Here is a 24,331-nt window from a genome sequence, read left to right on the forward strand (position 1 = left end):
CATCGAGATGGCGGAAAAGAATAGAGAAAAAAATTCCGCATGCAGCCCGCAGTCCAAATGTCGGCCCACCCGCCCAAAGCTAAGCCAGTAAGAGAAGCTCTTGTCTAAGGGGCACTTAGCTTAAGAGGCTTTCTCTGAGGAAACTCTCTCTCGGGGTGGAGGAGGGGGGGGGGAAGGGCACACTCCCTCTCTTGTCTAGAGACAAGGCACTTGTCTAAAAGAGCCAGCGCAGCTTTATCATCCTTTTTTCCCCCCATGGTTATCGAACAATGCGTTTTTCAACATTTTTATCACATTACTATGTTCATGTTACTATGGTTCAATATTACTGCATTATCATGTTCCATTTTACTATGTTTGCCACTTTAATGCTTCGAGTTTAAAGAAAACCCGTGGCAACACCGTGCATGTCTGCTGTATATGTTACGGTGAATGTCATAGATCGGTTATTATACATACCAATCGTCGCGGTGAGTTTGATAAATTTATCACAAAATAATGCGAACATGCATAATACACGAGCGTCAGTGGTGAATTTAATAATTATTGAAAACATTATCACTTTTACGTGTGATTGTGCATGATTACAAATGTCGTTCATAAATTTGATAAATTCTTGAAATTTATCGCCTTCATCTATGATTATGCATAATACCCAAGTGTAATTGGTGAATTTGATAAGTATGGAAAAAATCCGAAATGAGTCTAGTATGTGTGATGAATATAGTCGGACCCTATCATTATGCATGTATAAGTATATCATATAAAATACAAATACAACGCCACAACAGGCAAAATGCCCAACGAGGTGGCTGAGAAAAAGATGCCCATAACAAATATGAATGTCCCATATTTCAAAAATACAGCAACCCAATGGCAAATGCAATTACAAACAATATATATACATGATGAAATATTATACAGTGCCCATAAGAATACTTATGGTTGTCTTATTCTAAGTATGGATAACTTTAGGAGTACTAAATAATCATAGAGTGTTCATCATATTTATCAACGACGCGACGTTTGGGTATTATGCAAAATCACCGGTAAAAAATAATAAATTTTTTTAGTACTTATTAAATTTACTAACGACTGTGCATAATCACCGGCAGAAGTTATAAATCTAGGGGAAATTGATCAAACCCACCAAAATGCTCGACTATTATGCATAATGAATGGCTATTATGTATAATAACCGGATTTATCACATTTACCGCGCGTAACATATATAAGCCTATCAGCAAATTACATTAAATTTTTAAAAAATATATTTAATTATGAGAATTATTACTAATATTCTCATGGAATATAATATAATACTTGGCTTTTGACATGGAATAATTGTCTAAAAGTATTTTAATTTACGTAAATACTGTGTTTCTCATACTTTTGTTAATTTTTTTAAATTTTCAGTGCTTTTGTTTTTTCTAAATTGGCTTTCTCGGAGGGTCTTTGATACTAGTTAAATAAATAAATTACAAACATATTTCTGAAGATGGCAACTTAGATAAATTTAATTCAGTTTTTTGACGTGTTAATCATAAACTAAAATCTCACCAGAAAATAGTGACTCAATATCACGTGGTGAATTGAAAATGTGATTTTATAAAGAAAACGAACTGGATCTATTATTAGAAACAGTGCGGAGAATCATGAGCATGAAATTTCACCACAAAGGGCTTTATTTTTATCGTTTCGAGAACTCATTCCCATAGAAAGCACAATTCCTTTTCTATTCTCTTCCACAGATGGAGTGCGTAGTCATATCATTCGCTGTGTGTGTGAAGCGTATTTTTTTAAAAACCCATCATCACACCGGGAACATGGATGGCATTTAGGATTTCATTTCATTTCGTGGCCGAACCCCCCCCCCCCCCCACCACACCCGCGATAATAGCGCTGACACTGAGATGGGTACAATACAGTTGGTGCAAGTGCGTGGTTATGAGCGGTCGCGTGGGTATCGTGATGACTTCACTTCGGGAAAAACCTGGGTTCGATCATCACGATCGCATGGGACGGTCGATGGAATTTGACTATGGGGGTCATTCAATTGATGGGAGGAGGGGTTTCGGCAGGTTTGCTGAATTTTAATTTAAAATGTGGGGGTGGGGGAGAGGCTGAATTATGCCTACGTCATCAATCACCATTTTTAAAAATATGAAATATTCATAATTTCATCTTAACGGTGTGATAAAAATGACAAAAACCTTTTCGCTAGAGTTTTTGTGGGCAGCTAAACTAAAATTCTCCCTATTGATAAGTCCTCTACAGAGCCACTTTAGCGATCTCTAAATGTTCCACGGATCCTTCAAGTGATATGGAAATGTGTCTGGGTCGCTCAAGTTCTCTTGAAATATGTCGCGCTTCACTCGAGTGATCATTAATTGTGCCACGGATCACACTTAAGTAATCTTGAATAGTGTCGCGGTCTGCTAAAATGCCATAGGTTTAGCTTATATGGCTTAGAGAGTGGGTCGCAATGAATTTTTCTTTAAGAAATTTTGAGTTCTTAGCCTTCAAATAACATTGAAATTAACAGAAATTGATTATAATAACATATATAAAGGTATTTTCTTCCGAAATTGTATTTTTTGCATAAAAAAATGAATTTTTTGATCGTCTGGGTGGAGGGGGAGGGTGGCGGCATGAGCCCCTACGCCCCCCCCCCGTAAGTCACTGATTCCAATATGCATTAGGAGGTAGGGGGCAGAACTGACGAAATTTTGCTGGCAAGGGAAGGGGGGGGGGGTAAGAGTTTTTCTGACATTTACTGACAAATGGTGTTGTCCCATAAATATAAAGTAAAGGATTTTGAAGAATGAAAAAAATCAACCAATTGACATATCGGCTTGCGCCACTGGACTTGTCGAAGGGTTGGATACAAGGAAATATAAAAGTTTAAATTCTCTTCGGTAGGCGGCTCTATTTGGCGCAACATTAACAAAATACAGTGAAACCTCGCTACAAAGATATCCGATATATAACGATATTTTTCATACCTTGTTTGGAATTACACATACTGATTCTGTAATTATATCGTTCATTAATTTCTAGAAATAACCATCGCCTTTCAATGTTTTCAATTCTGTTCTAAAAATGATCGGTAGGCCACGACAAAAAGCGCCGTGGGTCAATTACACATAGTGTGAGAGAATTACACATAGTGTAAAACTCTCCTCTCGATGCAACGATACCCTTTACTATACATGGATATTCAAATCCTTTATTACTGGGTCTGAGGGCCGTAATTGACCCACGGAGCTTTTTGTCGTGGCCTACCGATCATTTTTAGAACAGAATTGAAAACATTGAAAGACGATGGTTATTTCTAGAAATTAATGAACGATATAATTACAGAATCAGTGAAAGAAATAATTACGGAATTGATGAAAGAAATAATTTTAGATTTTTGGAATATTCTACCGAAACATTGTCGATAAATGGTGAAAAAATGACGTAACAATATTATTTTCACGACCTACATAAATGCTCAATTCACCATTTTCAAGTAAAAAAAAAATGGTAGTCTTGGAAAATTAGAGAAAACACAAAATTGAAAGTATAGTATACTGAGAAATTTCTTGTGATATAAAAAAAAATCAGGAGTAAACTTTGGAGGTCCATTTGGCTGGACTCTCTTATTGCCTAGCGGCCCCCGACGCATAAGGGGGGGGGGGCTTGTATTAATAAGACTAAAATTTAAAAATGTTTAATTTTTTTTTACAACAGCGTATAAGAGAGAGATTCTACATTATCGGTGACCCGCAATTACACATTAGTATACATGTGTATACACAAGAGTATACATGAACATGAAAATTGTGAGGTCTCTGTAGCAGGGCCTCTTTCTATCTTAGAGCCTATCTTGAGCCTCTAAAGAGGTCATACTATATTTTTCTCTCGTGACAAAAAATTAGATTCTGACAAGTCTAAGGTCGCAAATCCCATCCTAGTAAATCAATTTGCAGATTTTTTCTGTAAAATCCGTACAACTTATTTGGACATCCCGTATTTGTACAAGGGGTTAACAAAAGTATGGTACTCATTAAGCAATTAATTGCTGATATCATCACTTGCTGGTGATAGTTGAGTTTTACTTTGAAAGAGCGAACACTGTAAATTATATAGTAAGAGAATTCTCCTTAAAACTATAACTAATTATTTCTTCAGGGTAGAATGAACTTTGAGGAATAGTTAAGTATCTCGTTGAACGCATGAGTAACCGACTTACGGACTTTGTTGCATAATTTATAATGAAAAAAATAAAAACACGAAACCACCTTCTCGCAAGTCTTTTCCTCGTCCTATAGTGACTATTCGCGAAAGTCCTTGGAATAGAATTTCTCCGTAAGACCTCTTGATGGGAAATAAGAGATATATAAATAGGGGAATCAAAAAATGACTTGTTCAAATACTACTAAACCTCATCAAAAGTCAATTGAACGTTTTGATACTACAAACATATCATGTACAAAGTTTTGGTTGGATTTCTATTCCTCGCTTGTATCGTTGGATCTGGAGCGGGTCCATCGCCGGCTCATAATGTTTTCATCAAGATGAGCGTCGATGAATACATCAAGATTTTCGAATGCGTTGCGAAGTGTAAGTTGATTTTATTAATTTAAAAAAAAAATTGATTTTCTTACTCAACCTGATTTCTGACAACCATATTTTTATGCTCTTCAATATTATGTCTTTTATTTTTTTATATTGATATTATTTAATTTAATAATATCAATATTATGAAATAAATATTTAATTTATGTTTTATTTTCTTTCTTTATTTTTTTCTCAGTAGCCTTGTTGGGTAATTCACCTGTTATGGCTTCTGATTTTGTATTTGTATTAATTGAATTTCATAATTAGAGACTGGAAGTTTAGGCAGTAAAAATTGTGAAAATAGGCAGACAAAAAGGCACTAAAAATGCTTAAAATTGGTACTAAAAAGGCACTAAAAATGCTTAAAATTGGTACTAAAAAGGCACTAAAAATGCTTAAAATTGGTACTAAAAAGGCACTAAAAATGCTTAAAATTGGTACTAAAAAGGCACTAAAAATGCTTAAAATTGGTACTAAAAAGGCACTAAAAATGCTTAAAATTGGTACTAAAAAGGCACTAAAAATGCTTAATTGGTACTAAAAAGGCACAAAAAGCTTAAAATAGGCGCTAAAAAGGCATTTACAATTAATGGACAAAAAGAAAGATAACTACAAATTAAGATAAGGTTCAAAAATTGGTTGCCGTTACACAGTCTATTGCTTTTTATTAGTTTCTAGCTATAATACCCGGCGCTGCCCGGGTTTTCATCAATGAGGCTTTTTTGGATCACGTGATATCCCCCTCTTTGAGGGACATGCAAACCGTGTCTAAGGAAACCAATATTAGGACTTGCACGACTCATGAAAGAACCAATCTAGATTTAAAGAAACGAATGAATTAAGTAGAAATGAATGAATTAAAAGACAATAAGGAGACATTAATTTTCATGGTTGAGAAGATGTGAATAAAAAGTTGAAATCAATGTTATTGCATGAATATCCAACTCAAAAGTAGGTCCGGCTAATTACTTCATATTTGATTTTCTGGGCTTCTTATCTCTAAGCGAGCTCAGTATTTCAAAAATCGAGAATTCAATACAATTTTTTAAATTATGTATGAGGCAGAAAACCCCACCAAAGTTCCGCATTTATACAGTGAAATCGACAATTTTAACACTGATTTCTATGGGGAATCATTCTTTGCCTGTCCCTCAAAGTGATGGTGATAATGATTATGGCATCTATTCAAAAAGTCTCATTACTGGGAGGATTGAAAAAGTGGCAAACCATTGTAAAGGTATAAACTATTATACATACACTGGCAGCGTTAAAGAAGTGACAAACCACTGTAAAGGCTTATACACGTCTGAAACGCATTGCTAGGGACAAAATGGCAACCAAAGTAAACGTTCCGAAATTGATTGTTGAGGCCCAAAAAACCTTTGTTGCCCGACAGTTTTTGCCCATTTGGGCATTTGCCCTGCTCTGACGAAATTTTAAAGTACCCTAGCGTTTACATCGGGTCCCATTTGGTATATACGCAAAATTTGGCGACGATCGATCTAAAATTGTAGATTTGTATAGACAACACACACACACACACACAGAAAATCAATTTTAAATATATAGATAATGCCTATATTATATAAGTCAAGAGAAGTTGATACGATCATGCCAAAAAGAAATGTTTGTGATCCTTCAAGCTTAAGTCGTTGCCCATGCAGGTGTCTGAGTCTCCGGAGTGTGATGGAAGCCTTTTTACGCTTCAACCCACCCCCCTCGGGGGGTAGCAGGCAGTAAGCCATCCTTTGACAGGCCTGGATTGAAGGCGGACGAAACTGTAACTGTCTATCTCTCAGGCACTTACGCCTATTTGCATTCAAAAGAGGCTGGGACGCGAATGAGGCTTTCTGGTAAGAATTTATATTAAGAATTAAAACTTTTAAAAATGAGCAATTTTTTTGAAAATTTTAGTGCCTAAAATATCCAAGTCATACAGAATATGGCATCTGAAATTTATTGACAAACATAGAGCAATGTCGAAATAGGCAGTTACGACAGAAAAAAAAAAAAAAAAAAAGACATTTTTACAAAAAAATTTTAAAAGTAGGCAATAAAAGGCATTCATGACATTTTGCCTAAACTTCCGGGCTCTATTCATAATGACAGCGTGTAGCAATTCATATTTTTTAATAATCTATTTTCTTTTTTTCATGTTTTAGCGAAAGATCTTTCAGTCCATAAGAAATTCGAAACGTGCCAAACTGTTGAATCTCCTCAGGTAAGAGATATTTTCTCTCGCATATCTTTTTTTCATAGAAACAATAGGCTTTTTACACATCGTAGCTTCGCTTAAACATCACGTAATTTTGATTCAAGAATAAGAAAAACATAAATGTTTGAATAAAAGTATAAATTTTGGACTTATAACTTAGGTCCTGCTTTTTTTGAGAATTCAACAACATTACTGATCGGGGTTGGAGTAAAAAATTATCATAAAAATTCATTAGAATCTCTTGAAGTTAGAATGAAAGGGGAAAAAAATGTTAATGAATCTGCTAATGGCTTTGGATTTGCTGCAAGATTTAAAATTGAACTTTTAGAAAATTAATAACCGATTTATCACGGTAAATGTGATAAATTAGTTATTATGGTTACTTACGAATTGTCTGGATATATTTGCTAAATTTATCACTTTTACTGATGAATATGCATGATACCCAAGCGTCGTTGGTAAATTTGTTAAATACCGAAAACAATATCACTTTTACCAGAGTGTCGTTGGTAAATTTGATAAATAGTTTAAATTCATCGCCTTTATCTGTAATTATGCAAAATATCTACTGCAATTAGTGAATTTGATAAATATGAAAAAAAATCCAAATAACTGTAGTATGTGTGTTGAATATAGTCGGATCCCGATATAATGATAAAATGCATGTATCAATCACGGTAAATAGTATGTATAACTACAGTACGATTTGCCATGTTTACCAACGACATTGGGTACTACATAATCGTCGGTAATAGTGGAATTTTTTTAGTATTTATTAAATTTACCAACGATGCTTGTAGGAACTATGCATAATCACCGGTAAAAGTGATGAATTTTGAGAAATTTATAATTATCTAATTGATCACATTTACCGTAACGTATTAATAGAATGCGTAGGAAAAACAAAAAACGTGAAGCCAACCAACTACAGAATACACAATGTGGATTGCGAAGGGTTTCTACAACGATAGTAGAGATAAATAATCGAAATTTATTGAAATTAATATGAAAATCAATCTAAACAGAGAGAAGGGTAGAGATGTTTTTCCCCTCCCTTTCTTTTAATTTATAAGCTATTTTTTTGTTTAGTGTAGCATGGCTTTATAGTTTCTTGAACCATTACCAGCAGGAATTGATATCTGTTCATAAATTTCATTTACAGTAGTTGAATGGCTGAGTATTTTTGCTATTACAATTATTTGCATTATTAGTTTGGTTAATTGCTAATGCATATGTTTTGATATCTTGTAGTAATTGGTTGGTTCGAACTGAAAAATCTTACGCGAATTAATTATTATACTTTTTCTTTTTATGTGGCAGACGTTGACATTTTTAAAGAAATGCGAAGAGGGTATCGTACCTCCTCATGCTAAGGCATGCAGTTATTATGATTTCTACGCCGAGAAGCCTGATGCAAGATTGAAGGTACGTTGACATATTTGTATAGGGTTATGACATGTGGCGTACAACTTTAAGAGATGAAATACTGTACTACGCATATTAAATCATTCATTGAAGTTATAATCGTATAGGATAGACTATGCAGTATGATGAATAATTAGTTTTTTTATGTCAATTCCAGGTTCTTGATTGCATAGGAAAACAAGTCAAGGTAAGCAAGTTTTTATGGAAAACTGGTCTTTAAGTGACTTGATAAAGGCTGGCTATTTGCAAATTGAAGGGGGAAAAACGCTGTAAACATTTATGACTTTAAAAAGTTATATCAATTGAACAATGAATTACTTTAATTCATTGACGTTCCTGATTTTCACTTTGTAAACACATCTGCCAACATAGTTCACATGGTCACACCAATTTATCCATCCATGATGAATGAATTAATCTATTGTCGTGGTAGATAATGGCTATAACATAATGACCTAAAGGTAATTTTACGCAAACGAGGACTAACTAGATCGCCACATCACATTTTTAAGATTGCTATGTACAGAATATTCTGCTCTAAGAATTTTGAATTATTTAATCGCAGCAATTGTGTGTAGTTATTATGATTAATTGTATACATTTGAGGAGCTTATTTTCGAAAGGGAGCATTTCCACAGTTACTAAATTCATACTAGAATTAAGAGACCTTTTCCTTCCAGAATGGATGGATTTACAAAAGTGGGAAATAGCCCTACTAGTAGCATACGGAAGTGGTATAAAAATATTAGAATATCATGTTTCCTTGATCATCATTCAAGGGAGTTATCTACATTTAAGTTTTGGAAATGTTCCGTTTTGAATAAAAATTACAGGAAATGTTGCCTTTTGATCAAAATTGGTTTAAGTTTGAAAAATTGGAAATTTCCACGCTCTACTGATTGTAGAAGGCTTCACCTAACCAAGGAAAGTACCCTTATTACTCTCTCGTGAGTAACATGTTAGTGGAACCACCCATAACGGACACTTCTGTTGCGAACAACTCCACTAACGGACACTGTTCGTGTGTGGAACCAATAAATTTCTTTTCAATGATTCCCAATACAATTATTGAATGAACTAAAACTTAAATATCCTACTTTTTTATTTTTTTAGTACGCAGAAGAAGATAAGAAGAAAATGATTGAGTTCGAAGTAAGTTAATGCTTCTTTTATAAAACAAATACATTTGCATTTCCATTTTTGGGAAGCTCCGGGCAGGCCAGTCGTAAGAGCATCATGGGCCCCCGGACCAAGTGGTTTTCCTGAGGCCCTACCTGGTAAATTCTAGAAAACTTCAACCGAATCTCATTTTTGTGAGGCCCCCCTCTTCTCTTGAGGCCCCCGGGCCGTGTCTGGGTGGGCCCATTTGTTAAGACGGCACTGGCTCCGGGTATTAAAGGAAGAATGGTTTGTTGGAACTGTCTGATTATAAAGCTGTAATAAAACTTTTAACCCGTTCTGCTACATATTTCAATAAAAGCTGTGAAAATTGAGAGTAGACCATTTCTTGGCGCTCAGTTAGTGTGCTAAGTTGTTGTTGCCCTTGTAATAATAATAATTATAGTAATAATAATAACAAGCAGAAACCATTTTTTCTCGGTTTTTCGCCCCCTCCCCCAATTTTGTCATCAGACAAAAAAGAACCCGTATTAGCTTCTGAAAACCTGAAAACCCTAACTGGTGATACTGAGGTTCCAACGAGTAGCTATAACTCGTCGAACCCTCTCCGTCATCACCCTGCCGATTCCACGACGAGCAGTAGTCAATGTGCAATGGCTAAATAAGTTCAATATATTGGTAGCACCTTGGGATCACCTAACACCATAAAAGGCCACAAGAGGAAGACGATGTACATACAATAACAGCGATTTCACAGGACTACCCAACATAATTAAAACTCTAAAAATTTCACTACTGTAATCCATTTGATCATTTTTGTCGCATCACGGTCATTTTCTACACACGTCGGTATGGATAGCGGAGAGTGACATCATCCTCGGAGAAGTCGCCATCTGGTGGCAGTGCCAATTGTGAGCTCTGGCCTGAGTTAGGTCCGCCCGTCCATGCACTGTCCCGTTCAGTGCACACGAGCTCCAAGGAAACATTGGGATATTCGTTACCTTTGTGGTCCAGGGCGATCACTCAGAAAGTGAAGTGGTTCAATTCCCCGCAGTTGTTGCGAGGTTTCCAGTTGTTAAAAACCTTCATAAACTGTAATGTTTTTAATTTTGGATTCTCTTCTGATATTGCGGTTGCGAACAAACCATGGTATGCCTCTATACTTTCTGACCGTTTTGTTCTGGAACCGCTCGAAGCGAATCAGGCGGTATCTATCCGGCAAGCTGCCATACTGGCTCCGCATATAAAAGTCGAATTGTCATCTTACATAGAATCATCTTATTTTTGGTATAAAGGCGAAACTGCTTTCTGCATATTCTGCTGAGCACGACCGAGGCCTGAGATGCTTTGCGAATGACTTCATCGCACTGGTAGGAGAAAGAGAACGTCTTGTCCACCTGAGTGATACCAAGGTACCTTGGTACCTAGTGTGTAGCTTGTCATTTCTGCATGTTCATTTATCCTTCAGCTGATAAGGTTGGGGTTTTCGGTCATACATAAAAAACAGGTTTTACAGATAATGTACAGATGCAAGAATAAATCGGCATTTTTTTCAAAAAAGTTTTTGGAATGTCTGCGAAATGTAGATAGAAAATTTTTACGTTATATCTGGAAACTTGAGAATTCAGTCGAATCCCGTTATAACGAACTCCAAGAGACCGGAGAAATCACTTTGTTTCATCAAAATTTCGTTATAAAGGGATTCCAAGTCTTTGCATTGTTCCTACGTAAACTCTGGGGGATTATAAAAGTATTTGTACAAACGAGATTTTCGCTATAACGGTATTCGTTGAAACGGGGTTCAACTGTATTTAAAAATAACAAAAACGTAACCATAACGAGATTTAATGTTATATTTTGCGTCATAACCATGATTTATTACAATTTTATTTGGATAAATCCAAAAAAAATCCAAGTTATAGATTTTGGTGATAATTTTTTTGTTTCAACGACTTTCGAACTGATGGAATTTCTAACATGATTTTTAATTTTCTTAGGGTTGCATCAGACGTCTGTACCACCATACTTGCCATGTACATCATTGAAGATGGAAATCATGATAACGTGCCACATCCTACCTCGACGAATGTTTTAGTTTATCATTTTGTTTGAAAAATCACGTATTCATTTTGACTCACTACACATTTTTTGATTACACGAAAATAAAGTTTATTACATTGATTGATACATTGGCATCGATTTCAATTTTTCTGAATTATATAACTAGTAATCTAAATAAGTACTACGCGAAACAGAAGTTTTTTTTCCAATGTAAACATACTTTCCCTTTAACACGAGGATGTTCTTTATGGAGCAGCAATTATGATAAAAATCATAGATTCTATTCTTGAAAAATTCTTTGAATAGTACAATACGAAAGATTGCAGGACAGCAGTTTGAATTTCAGTTCTGCCTTTCCGAATTTCACACAAAGTAGGCTGCGTGATTCCCAATGTTGAGGCAGCCTCTCTCTGGTTGCACGAAGGAAGAGAATCATGTTTTTTTTAAGCAACTTCTTGCTTTTCGAGTGAACTTAAAGATTTTCGCTTAGACGTCGTTTGCAAAATGTCTAAGTGGACTGACTAATGTCTAAATAAGATAGAAGATATATAATCTAGAAGAATTGCACCCAAAACCGTGCAATTCTTCTAGATTATCAGTAACTTCTTGTATCTTCTGAGACGTCTGACGTTTTGAACAAAAGACGTCTGACCAGTTCTTTTTAAAAGATTCCTCGAAAGACTGGTTAGGAGCCATTCAAGTATTACGTAAGCAGATTTTCGACCAGCCATTTTTGACCCCCCGTCAGCAAACGTTTCGTCAGTAGCTTAGAATATTTCATATCTTCAAAAAGGGTGGTTGATGACGTAATCAACCTTCAACCCTCCCCCCCCCCCCGTCATCAAAAGTCAGCAAATCCGAAACCCCCTCCCCTCCTTCGATGCTGACGTAATACTTGAATGACCCCTTACATTTACAGTTTTGGAGATGATGGTCCCACACGAGAAATCGAACCCCGCTCTCTCTCGTTTGCCGAACGAGTGCTTTATAAACAAAAGAAACATAAAATATTTCTCCCTTGGAGCGTATATATATGTTGAAAGGCTCCGTACATGTGCACAGCGGCAAAAATCAACTAATAGCTCGTGAAGGACAGGCCACTAGATGGCGACACGTACGTAGAAATGTCCTCTCCACTTGTTAATAGAAGATTCCTCGAAAGAAATAATATTTTTTTGGAGATGATGATTACAAGGAAGAAATTCATCTCTGCCCCTACGGGGACTCGAACCCCGGTTTCTCGTTTTGCCTGACGGATGCTCTATCATAAAGTTCTTTTTATTTTTTTTAACTTGAACCATTGTGGATAACATCTCTGTCATTCTTTGAAGCTCACGTTACTACAAAGCTGCAATTCTCACTATTCGGGGGGGGGGGGGGGGGAAGATAACGCAACAGCCAATATGGGAAGTTATTGTGAAAATAAAAGTAAAAATAAGTAGCCCCCCAATAACACCTTGTGAATAATAAAATTTTTCTACAAGTTTTTACCATCGAAATGGACGGTGGCAGTTTTTGAAAAAAGAAAATAATAATAATTCTTATAAGCGGAAATCTGATTCTTATAACCGATCATTTTCCTATGTTAAAACAGCGTTTGGTTTTCACTTTGCAGATTTGATTCTTATAACCAGTGATTCATATAAGCTGTAATATTTGGCAATTTCACCAACAATTAGCAACATTTAGGCAATGTTAAGTATCATCCTCGATCAAATATGGGCACCCCTAATCATTATGAAAATTGGTTTTCTGTGGTTCCCAACTTCAAGGCGCAAATGCGAGCCTATCTCCCCGTTAAAAAGTCTCGCCACAGAGAGCAACAGTCCTACAACGATAAATCATTCAATCATAACACTTCACTCATAGTTAGAAAAACTGGTGGCAGATGGCAGCACTACACATAACAAGCATTACAGAGAAACAAAAAAAAACTTCACGTCAGGTTTCACTACACGTACACGCACATTCCCGCATGTACCGATTCGTTGGGGGATCCGCGAGGGGGGTGTGTGGGCGCGGTGCATGTGTGGTGTAGCAGTAGTAGGTAGGGCCTCCAAAAAATGGCTCGGGGATCCATGATGTTCTTAAGTCAGCCACCTCGTTGGGCAATTTGCCTGTTGTGGCGTTGTATTTGTATGGGAATCGAATCCAGTCCTCTTGCAATCCGGGAAAGCGAGCTATCCATACGCACCTCTGGAGACAGGACCACTCTTTCCTTACAATTTACGCATAGTGGCGTAATGCGTTGAAGTAGAGGCATAGTAGCTCCTCTTAACGTCAGCAATTGCCGCCAGGACAGGGCAGTAGCGACAGTTCGATAATTTCTTTTCTCAGCTCGATGGGGATGAAGGAAAGACATTTATTTTTAACCAGTAAAAAAAATGTCTTTCCTCCATCCTCCATTGGACTGAGAAAAAAATCATCTCAGTTTCGTAACCATTTCCCTAAGTTAGGCTTTGAGTATGGTCAATGAAATTCAACAGTGATACTGATTCGGGAATGGGGGAGTAACGTTACAATTACGAACTCCTGTTAATCCAATGTGGATATTTTGAAGATTAGTTGTAATCTGTAGTCGTTTTACGGATCCAATATAGATTAATTGGTTAATTCGATTTTTTTTCTGTCCCCTTCGGCTTCGCATTAACCAAGTTTGACTGTACTAACTCAATTTTGAAACCTTTTTTTTCAATTGATCAGCTAAAGACAAGGAATTACAGAAAAGGGGTGTTGAATGCGAAGATCACCAGCCAAAGCGGGTAAATATAAGCATTTCTACGTCCTGCATTCAATTAATATTAAAACATAAGACATGCCATAACAATTACGGTGATTAAAAAAATTACAGGGCCAGTGAAAAAATTACGATTTGAAAAAAAAAAAAATTATTACAATTTTTCCACTTTTTTTTTCCGTAGTTGATGACTATGATGAAAAATAATGCATTGAAAACTTATTCAAAAAATTCGCAATAATTGTTCATTAATTTTTTTTCTCTTATCACTACAATGCAAATGGAAAAACAAACAGACTATTAGACCGTTCACCTAATTCGACGTCATAAATTATTCCATGACAAAAATAGTAATCCCAAGTTGAAAAATAATTAACATTTTATTAAATTAGCTCAATAGAGCAAAATTCTTGGTGACTGACGGTTACAACAACAATAGGGGTATTACACAGGCAATAACGCCTCTTCCTGCGTATAATCCGTGGTGCCACATAATCCGCAAGATTAAAATAAATAAACTTACTTTGTGTTTCAATAATCAATTTATTGGTAGGATATTTACATACAAAACAAAACTGTTATAAAAATATATCAAGTTTAAAATTTATGAACACATTATGATGCATGTGCTCAGCTTTAATACGTTCGATATGAATTCTGAGAAACCGAATCGAACATTTCAAATTAAAATTCAGTGGATCAATTAGTAAGAAGGAACACAAGTGAAGATGTCGATTGAAATCTGTTTCAAAATGATTTTCTAATTGCCGCTTTAAATATTGTTATAGATGAGAATATTTTATTTAATATCACTGAAGAAGTAAAAAAAAAATGCATTTGAGCCGAATTTGATGAGATTTAAACCATTGAAATATCCAGAGGAGAAAAATTTTCAGGGGCTCATTTTTCTGTGCTCAGATGGCAAAATGTTTTGTCATTTTTCAAAAAAAAAAATTGAGTTCGCATTCCAATCTCGTTTGTTAAAATTTTGTCTTTCTCTTTCAGTTTATGAGGAAACAACGGAGGCAAATTGCAATAAGTCAAAAAGCCACAGATTCGCATTTTGGCAAAATATTATTCACAAATCTGCCATCATGAAGTTTTATTATTAATGACATCACTTATTTAAACATTTTATTAAACCGTATATAAGCTTTGTAAGGTATACAAACAACATAATGCCGTTGCTAGTTGGTGTGAAGTACCGAGCACTGAGCTCTCGTCTTCGTCTCTCTACTTAGGTAGAGATATTGATCAGTCAATGTGGCAAAATGGTTGCTTAAAAACAACCATCGGAGATTTTTTTTTTTCAGACTAACCGACCTGCACACACACACGCTGATCTTCAAATTCCCGCCATCCATCTACAAATATATAAACTGCCAAAAAGTACTTTGAGAAGCAAGATGCTTCAGAAGTGGATGTTATCAGCTCAACATCCAACTACCCAGCTGAACAGAAATTAGCACAACTAAGACCAAAGGATATCTTGATTACAAATTTTAGGAAAACATTTTAATTGTCATAGAACAAGCAATATTGGTTAATCATACTGAAGTTATGATTTGAAAAGACCTTGTATTTTTTTTATTAATAATGTACCACAGCATAATATAGATAAATATTACTTTATTAAATAAATTTCATCAAATTTTTGTAAAATGCTGGAAATGTTAATCACTACCAATCAATTCCATTTTTAACATGGTAGAGTGAGAATATTTTATGTGAATACAGTCATTCATAAAATTAATTATTGTAATAATTGAAAAGTATATGATATGAACGCTTCGTGAATTATATAACCACCACTTATTATGTGACCTAATCAGCATATATGTTTTAGTTTAATATAACTGTCAGAAGTTCAAATGTTACATCAAATGATTCTGAGTACAGTGATATTATTTTTATGTACAAATACAAACATTAATATTAACATTAATATTAACAAACATACACATTTTATGATATTATTTATGTACAAATTAAAATTTATGCAATTCCAATAGATATAAAAAAGATAATTATGTATAATTTTCATTATTTATTAAAAAATAATTTTATTTGCGATATTCAAACGTAGCTATTGATTAAAAAAACATTTATTTATGTTTTTTCATTCTCAAGTTGATTATTCAAGTCATCGTAATCTCGTTATTAAGTAAATAGTTTCCGAACACTGGGTACAGATGGCAGCACTTCTCAATCACGAAACATATATATATATATATAATTCTGACATTATATAAATACGTTAAATTAAAACCACATGTTTTAATTACGTTACATTAAATACACACAAAATGCGGCGGTGTTGTAGTATACTTCAGATTTCCTGCTGTGATTATCTTTATCCTTACACATACGGGGAGCCGGGGGTGCTGTGGGTGCTCGAGCACCCACGGAAGTATGTAGAACGGGTCCGAGCACCTACAGAATTGATTCGAAAATCGAAATTTCCTACATGAATATCAAGACGGGCACCCACAGGTTCGAAACACTTCCGACGCCCCTGCCAAGGATATTAATTTTGTTTTATATGAATGCAAATTTTCAGGTATTTCTCTGGTGGTATGGATCAAAGCAACCTTTTAGCTACTTGCGGGCCGGTGAAATTTGAGTGTTCAATTTCGTGAACTGGCATAAATGGGAGAAGTAATTTGCCACCAGCTTATAAAAGAAAATAACACGAAAATTTCCTAACCTTATGTCCTATTATTAGGGGATACGTAAATTTCGTATTTACGAAATAACCGCGATAAATGCGAAATTTACGAAATAACCGCGATAAATGCGAAATTTACGAAATAAATGCGATAAATGCTAAATTTGCCAACTTTGACGAACAAATGCTGAAATTTCTTTTACTACTTTTTCGTGAAATCTAGGTAATTTACACTTTTTGAAATGGAAAGTTGTAATTTTGCTCAGTACTTGTGAGCGTGCTTGAAAGGGAAACCACAAGCATCACTTTTTCCCTCTTTGGCGTTGTGTTAGATGTAAATACAGTCGAATTCGGTTACAACATAGCCCTAGGTGATTCGAGAAGTGTATGTAATAACCGACGTGTATAAGGGACGTTATAAGGGAGGTGTTGAAATTAGATTACGTAGCAATGATATATATGCATTATTGAGATTGTCGTGGAAAAAATGAGCTTATGCCTCACATAGTTGAAATATAATATAGCATGAATATATATAATAGTTTCTGATTGGTACCTGGAAATTTTGGAAATTTATTTACAAAACGAGATAATATATATACACATACAAAATGCAGATATTTTTTGAAATGTTAATGAGAGAGAGATTTTTTGAGTTTCCGCTAATAAGTTTTTGAAGCTAATTTTCCGCTAATAATTTCCTTTGAAGTTGACAGTATTGTACATTTAAAAAATTCAGAAAAAATGTGATATTCATGAATTCACCAATTAATAATACACTTGAATTGGCCTCCAATTTCAACTTGAATTGAGACCACGAATGAAAAAAAGATTACAAAGTTATAAAAACAAGTAATAAAAATCTATAAAATTGATTTTCTGTCTGTCTGTGTGTCTGTGTGTGTGTATGTTCTCTATACAAATCTACAATTTTAGATCGATCGTCGCCAAATTTTGCATATATACCAAATGGGACCCGACTTGAACGATAGGCTACTTTAAAATTTCGTCAGATCAGGGCAAATGCCCCAAATGGGCAAAAAACTGTCCGGCAACAATGGTTTTTGGGCCTCAACAATCACTTTCCGAACGTTTACTTTGGTTACCGTGGTTCCCTAGCAATGCGTTTCTGACGTGTATATGCCTTTACAACGGTTTGTCACTTCTTTAATCCTGTTAGTATATGTATAATAGTTTATGCCTTTATAATGGTTTGCCACATTTTCAATATACTCTCATTAATGAGGCTTTTTCAATAGACGTCATAATCATCATCAGCATCGCTTTGAGAGTCAGGTGATCCTCATAGAAATCAGTGCTAAAATTGTCGATTTTACTGTAGAAATGCGGAAATTAGTGGGATTTTCCGCCCCATCAATAATTTTAAAAATTGTATTGAATTCTCGATTTTTGAAATATTCAGTTCGCTTAAAGATATACGAAGCCCAGGAGATTAAATACGAAGTAATTAGCCAAACCTATACTTTTGAGTTGGATATTCGAGCAATATCATTGATTTCATTTATATCTTCTCAAGTATGAAAATTAATGTCTCCATATTGTCTCTTTTGATATTTATTTGCATAAATTCATGTGGGTTAGGATATTTTAAAATTAGTTATGAGTCCGTGAAGAGTGCATCGAAAAAATTCCACAGCTTTAACTAAGGATTTTTGGAAGCTGGAACAGACAGATGGATAACTTGAAGTTCGGGGGGGGGGGGGGATCGAAATACCTAGCGCCCCTTAAAGAAAAATATATATTCATTTCTACGTTTCTGTGTAAATCTAGATTTGATTATTTCATGAATCGCGCTGGTCGCCATATTGGTTAACTTGGACACGGTTTGTATGTCCCTCAAGAAAAAGAGAGGGAGATATCACGTGATCCAAAAAAGCCTCATTGAAGAAAACCCGTGCAGCGCCGGGTATTATAGCTAGTCTATCTATCTATATATATAAAATTGATTTTCTGTCTGTCTGTCTGTGTGTATGTTCCCTATACAAATCTACAATTTTAGATCGATCGTCGCCAAAGTTTGCGTATATACCAAATGAGACCCGACTTAAAACGATAGGCTACTTTAAAATTTCGTCAGAGTAGGGCAAATGCCCCAAATGGGCAAAAAACTGTCCGGCAACAATGGTTTTTGGGCCTCAACAATCACTTTCCGAACGTTTACTTTGGTTACCGTGGTTCCCTAGCAATGCGTTTCAGACGAGTGTATGCCTTTACAACGGTTTGTCACTTCTTTAGTTCTGTTAGTATATGCATATGTATAATAATTTATGCTTTTATAATGGTTTGATACATTTTCAATCCTGCCAGTAACGAGGCTTTTTGAATAGACGTCATAATCATCATCAGCATCGCTTTGAGGGTCAAGAAAAGGGTGATCCTCATAGAAATCATTGTTAAAATTGTCGATTTTACTGTAGAAATGCTGAAAAAATGCTGAGTTTTCTGTCACATCAATTTTTTTAAAAAATTGTATTGAATTCTTGATTTCTGAAATATTGAGTTCGATGAGAGGTATACGAAGTCCGGGAGATTATTAAGTAATTAGCTGGACCTACTTTAGAGTTGGAGATTAATGCAATAACATTGATTTCAACTTTTTATTTATATCTTCTCAAGCATGAAAACTAATGTCTCCGTATTGTCTTTTGATATTCAACTGCATAAATTCATATAGTTTAGGATGTTTTAAAATTAATTATGGGCCCGTAAAGTACATCGAAGAAATTCCACAGCTTCAATTAAGCATTTTTGAAAGCTGAAACAGGCAGATGGATAAATTAAAGTTCAGGGGGGGGGGGGGGTCGAAATACCTAGCGCCCCTTAAAAAAGGGGAAAAATATTCGTTTCTATGTTTCTTTAAATCTAGATTTGCTTATTTCATGAAGTCGCGCAGGAAGTCGCCATATTGGTTAACACGGTTTGCATGTCCCTCAAAGAAAGAGGGAGATATCACGTGATCCAAACAGCCTCATTGAAGAAATCCCGGGCAGCGCCGGGTATTATAACTAGTTCCATATAATTCGAAAAGCATAGACGATACAGTTCTGCACAAGAAGACAGGATTTCATTAAATGTCAAAAATTTTATTGCCAAAATAGTTATATTTCTTATCGACAGATGGCGATTATAATATTTAGTGCTATCTGTTGATTAGGAAGTGTAACTATTCCATCCATGTATTTTCGCGTTTATTGAAAAAATTTAGGTCTAGGATATCACCCGTATACAAGGAATGTTGTCCATAAAAGGCTGTGTTTTTGACTATATAATTTTGGTTTTTTTTTTTGCAGTATTATATCTGGATTATATATACGTATCCCTGCCTATTATATTAATGATTGTTTTTAAGCAACCATTTTGCCATTGACTGATCAATATCTCTACCTAAGTAGAGAAACCAAGACGAAGAAGACGAGAGATTAGTGCTCGGTACTTCGTATCAACTAGCAACAGCAACCTATTATATTTCATATTTCTACTATTAGTAAGCGAAAACAGGAATGCGATGGGACCCCCCCCCCCCCCGTGTTGCAAATCATATAAAAAACAAACTAAAATAGTAGTAAAAATTGTTCTATGGTGTGCAGCAGGAAAATGAACAAAATATGCGGTATGATGTTTTAATATAAATTATTTACGTTTAGTACTAGTTTAGTTTCCAAGATCATCGCAGAATTTAAAAAATTGTTCTTGGCGTGGAGAAATTTTTAATTTTTTTCTTTAACCGACACGCAATAGAATATTTCACGGCAGGCAACCCAATGCGATGTGTAATTTGATTAATATTTCTCAGATGGCAGCAAGAGTTCCGGAGTGACATCAATATGCTCTCTATTACGCAGGCAAAAAACAGCGTTAGAATAGAAGCCCCACCCCCCTCTCTCTGTCACAGTGCCGTCTTAACGCATGGGCCTATCCGGGGCCCCAAGAAAAAAGGGGCCTCACAAAAATTAGAACCGGTTTCGAATTTTCGAGAATTCGCTAAGTAGGGCCTCAGAAAATCCCTTGGCCCGGGTGCCCATGATGCTCTTAAGACGGCCCTGCTCCTTATGTATTTGTTATAATTCTGCAAGTCAAGTTGGTTACTGGTTTCAAACCTGTGAGCGGCATGGGAATGAAAAATATGTTCCACGATATCGGTATAAATTTTATTTGCCATAATACCGGTTATGTTTTTGTGTTGCGGCATAATTCCAGCAACTGTTTTTCGTGTACCGAATATGAATTTATAGTTTAAACCAGTTTTCCAAACTTTTTGTTCCATTGACTCCCTTCATCAGAAATTTTTTTCCTCTCACCGCCAAAGCAGCGAACCCATAGTCTCCTATGCTATTTATATGCTGTTATAAATTCTCCCCACAGAGAGCAACAGGTCTACAACGAAAAAATAATTCAGTCACTACACTTCAGTTATAGTGAGAAAAATTGGTGGCAGATGGCAGCACCACACATAACAATCATTACGCAGAAACAAACTTCACGTCAGGTTCCCAACACGTGCACACACATTCCAACATGCACCAATTCGTTAGAAGTTCTGCAGAGGAATATGGACGAGGTGCAGGTGTGGTTTAGTAGTAGTCTCCTATGCTATACCCATAGAGTAAGAATAAAAATACTAATCTATGTCTATGGCTACACCCGTAGCTTCTATCGTCCCCTGAACCATTCCATCACCCACCAGGGGGGAGGGGTGATATTGCCCACTTGAAAAACGCTGGTTTAAACTGAAGAGAAATATCTTCTGTAGTAGGAAATAGCAGTTGAAGAACAAAAGTAAGTATTTGCATTTATCTTTGAAGGAGAAGTTCCATTACATTTTTGAACCACTTACCTTACATCTGTCAGTCCTACACGCGCATTCACAATTTTCATTCATTGTAATAAAAAAAAATATCGAAATTTTGGACGTATGTATATTCGCGTCGCGATAAATGTATATTTAATTAAATATTTTCGAAAGAGATTTTTAACGTTCCGGAGGTGACTTTATTTGGCATAATTTCTTAGAATAGGACCAGGAAGTATTTTTGTCGTCAGTTTCCACTGAGTAAATGGACTCAAAACTGATCAAGTATGGCTGTTCAAACACAGATACAAGTTATAGATTTGGTCATAACTTCGAGAGCACGCTTAGACACTCATATACACTGGTGTAAAAAAATTAAAAGAATGTGCAGACTTGGTCGATTGTCTCTAGAACTACAGCACCGATTTTAATGAAATTTGATATGTGCATACATTGATACAATACAAAACAAATAACCATTCAATAATTGTAATACACAGCCATGATCGTGCGTAATACTCGTTGGAGTCGGAAGGTATGAAACAGCGGTTGCAGAATAAACAAAAAAATGGGTTAATAGATGGGTTAATAGGGGGGTATGGTCCCCCTCTTACAGATATACAGGTCTCGCAGCGTGATTTCATACTTGAAATAAGGCAGTTTATCATTTCCTGTGGCAATTTGTCCCAATCGTTCAGCAACGTTGTTTTCATTCCCTGGATGGTTCCCGGAGGGTGGAGGGGGGGGGGGTTGCGAGTTGCAATTGTCCTCCCCAGAGCGTCCCAGACATGTTCTATAGGGTTAAGGTCTGGAGATCTGGCTGGCCAATCCATCCGGCGAATATCCTCACTCTCTAGAAAATCGTCGAGCAGAAGAGCTCTATGTGGCCTCGCGTTTATCGTCCATTAAAATGAACTCAGGGCCAACTGCATCCCTGAAAAGGCGAACGTAGGGCTCCAAGACCTCATCCCTATACCTCACACCAGCCACAGTGCCTCTTTCAAAGACATGGAGAGGTGTGCGGCTATCCAACATGATGCCTGCCCAGACCATTAAACCTCCTCCGCCATAATGGTCGATTTCGCGGACATTGGAGGGTAGGTAGCGGGTCCCTGGTTCTCTCCATATGAACGTACGGCAAGAATCGGTGCTTAGGCTGAACCGGGACTCATCAGTGAAGAGAACGGTCGCCCATTGATCCAAACTCCAATCTCTATGCTTTCTGCACCATGATAAACGGATTCTCCTGTCCGTAGAAGTGAGCGGGACGCAAACAGCAGGTCTCCTTGCAAACAACCCTCTCTCATGAAGTCTTTTGGAAACAGTCACCCTTGATACACGGGTTCCTGTGGCTGCATACAAGTCACGAGAGAGCTGAGAAGCTGTAGCACTCCTGTTACGCCTCGCTATAATCGACAAATGGCGATCTTCTCTGGCCGTCGTGGCTCTTGGACGACCTTGCCCAGGCTTTCTCTCGATGGATCCGGTATCCTGGAACTGTTTCCATAAGTTACACACGACGCTGGGCGTTAAATTGAACTCTCTACAAATCTGGACTTGAGATTGGCCTGCTTCTAGCCTCCCCACAATTCGCCACCTCATTCCATCATCTAAACGTTGGTGGTTACTCATTTTTACTGTTACAATTTGAAATTAACTGATTGCTACAAAATAAATCGCCGAGGTGTGCTAGCGAACGAAATGCGTCTTCACTTACGCGCGCTTATAAAGCCTGTTTCTCTACTGGCTCCGCCTACACACACGTGTACGCTTACGTATTTGACGTACAAGATTTACATTTTTGTCTAGAAGCAGTGGTTTTACATTCATTTCAGTTCTTTTCAAGAAATTCGATAAAATATGCAAATTTATGCTTAATTTATTTCACCAGTGTATAATGCATGTAACAAAGATTCTTTATAACTGCTACAGCAGTATTTGAGCATTTTAACTAGTAAACACTTCCATACGGTGAATTTTTGTTGGTCGATCCTCGTTACAGCGATGTTCTTTTTCATTGGAGACCCGAAAGGTAAAATACATTTACAGTTTGGAATCCGTACAATTACCAATTATGTACAAGGTGCCACAAAAAACAACAACATTGGAGTTAATTTAAAAAATGAATAAATGTAACTCATAGACCTGTTGACGGCCTAGACCAGTGATTCCCAACGTGGGCGTTAACGCCCTCTTGGGGGCGATGGAAAGTTCCAGGGGGGCGGTAGAAGGTACGGATATAACATAAGATCCTATGGGTTAGTTAGCGTTAGGGGGCGATGGGCGAAAAGAGGTGGCCGATGGGACAAAGAAAGTTGGGAAACTATGGCCTATAGACAAAAATAAAAACCAATATAGAGACGGTATAGGGTTTAAAATTGCTGATACTTTGCCAATATAAAAGCCCCTGGCAGTCACAAAAACCAATGAATTTGGATGAAATTCGAGATATAGATGTTTCAGAGAATGCGCTCGAGAATGAAAAGAAAAGCAAAAACCTGTAGCTCTTGCGGTTATCATTATAGCAACAAAATTTGAAAAAAAAAATTCAAATGACTACACTTCTTTTTATGCGTTGCAAAGTGATCGGAGCAGCGAAAAAACCATGAATGAAGTTGGAATTATACCTGCAGCACCATAAACGCAGACAAAGAAAGGATATTTCAACAAGAAAAGGGCTGCTGAACTAAC

The 24,331-nt window shown here is 36.2% G+C and overlaps 1 protein-coding gene across 1 annotated transcript; it reads left to right on the plus strand.

The window, feature by feature from the left end:
- Nucleotides 1-4,441: 4,441 nt before the first annotated feature.
- Nucleotides 4,442-11,551, plus strand: LOC149077297 (uncharacterized). Its single transcript, XM_089242781.1, has 6 exons — nt 4,442-4,608; nt 6,768-6,826; nt 8,141-8,245; nt 8,403-8,432; nt 9,359-9,397; nt 11,362-11,551. The coding sequence occupies exons 1-6, from the start codon at nt 4,473-4,475 to the stop codon at nt 11,407-11,409; spliced, it is 417 nt and encodes a 138-aa protein (XP_089098907.1). The 5' UTR covers nt 4,442-4,472; the 3' UTR covers nt 11,410-11,551.
- The last annotated feature ends 12,780 nt before the right edge of the window (nt 11,552-24,331 follow it).

The sequence above is a fragment of the Pholcus phalangioides genome, unplaced genomic scaffold (genome assembly GCF_987345545.1).
Source record: "Pholcus phalangioides strain wild (caught in Gottingen) unplaced genomic scaffold, Ppha-v1.0 ptg000015l_1, whole genome shotgun sequence".
In the NCBI taxonomy this organism is placed as follows: domain Eukaryota; kingdom Metazoa; phylum Arthropoda; class Arachnida; order Araneae; family Pholcidae; genus Pholcus; species Pholcus phalangioides.

Excerpts from the sequence above, each read along its gene's own strand:
- LOC149077297 (XM_089242781.1), top strand. The coding sequence starts at position 4,473 with ATGTACAAAGTTTTGGTTGGATTTCTATTCCTCGCTTGTATCGTTGGA. Across the intron at positions 4,609-6,767 it reads TTTCGAATGCGTTGCGAAGT|CGAAAGATCTTTCAGTCCAT; the intron begins GTAAGTTGATTT and ends TTCATGTTTTAG. Across the intron at positions 8,246-8,402 it reads AGCCTGATGCAAGATTGAAG|GTTCTTGATTGCATAGGAAA; the intron begins GTACGTTGACAT and ends TGTCAATTCCAG.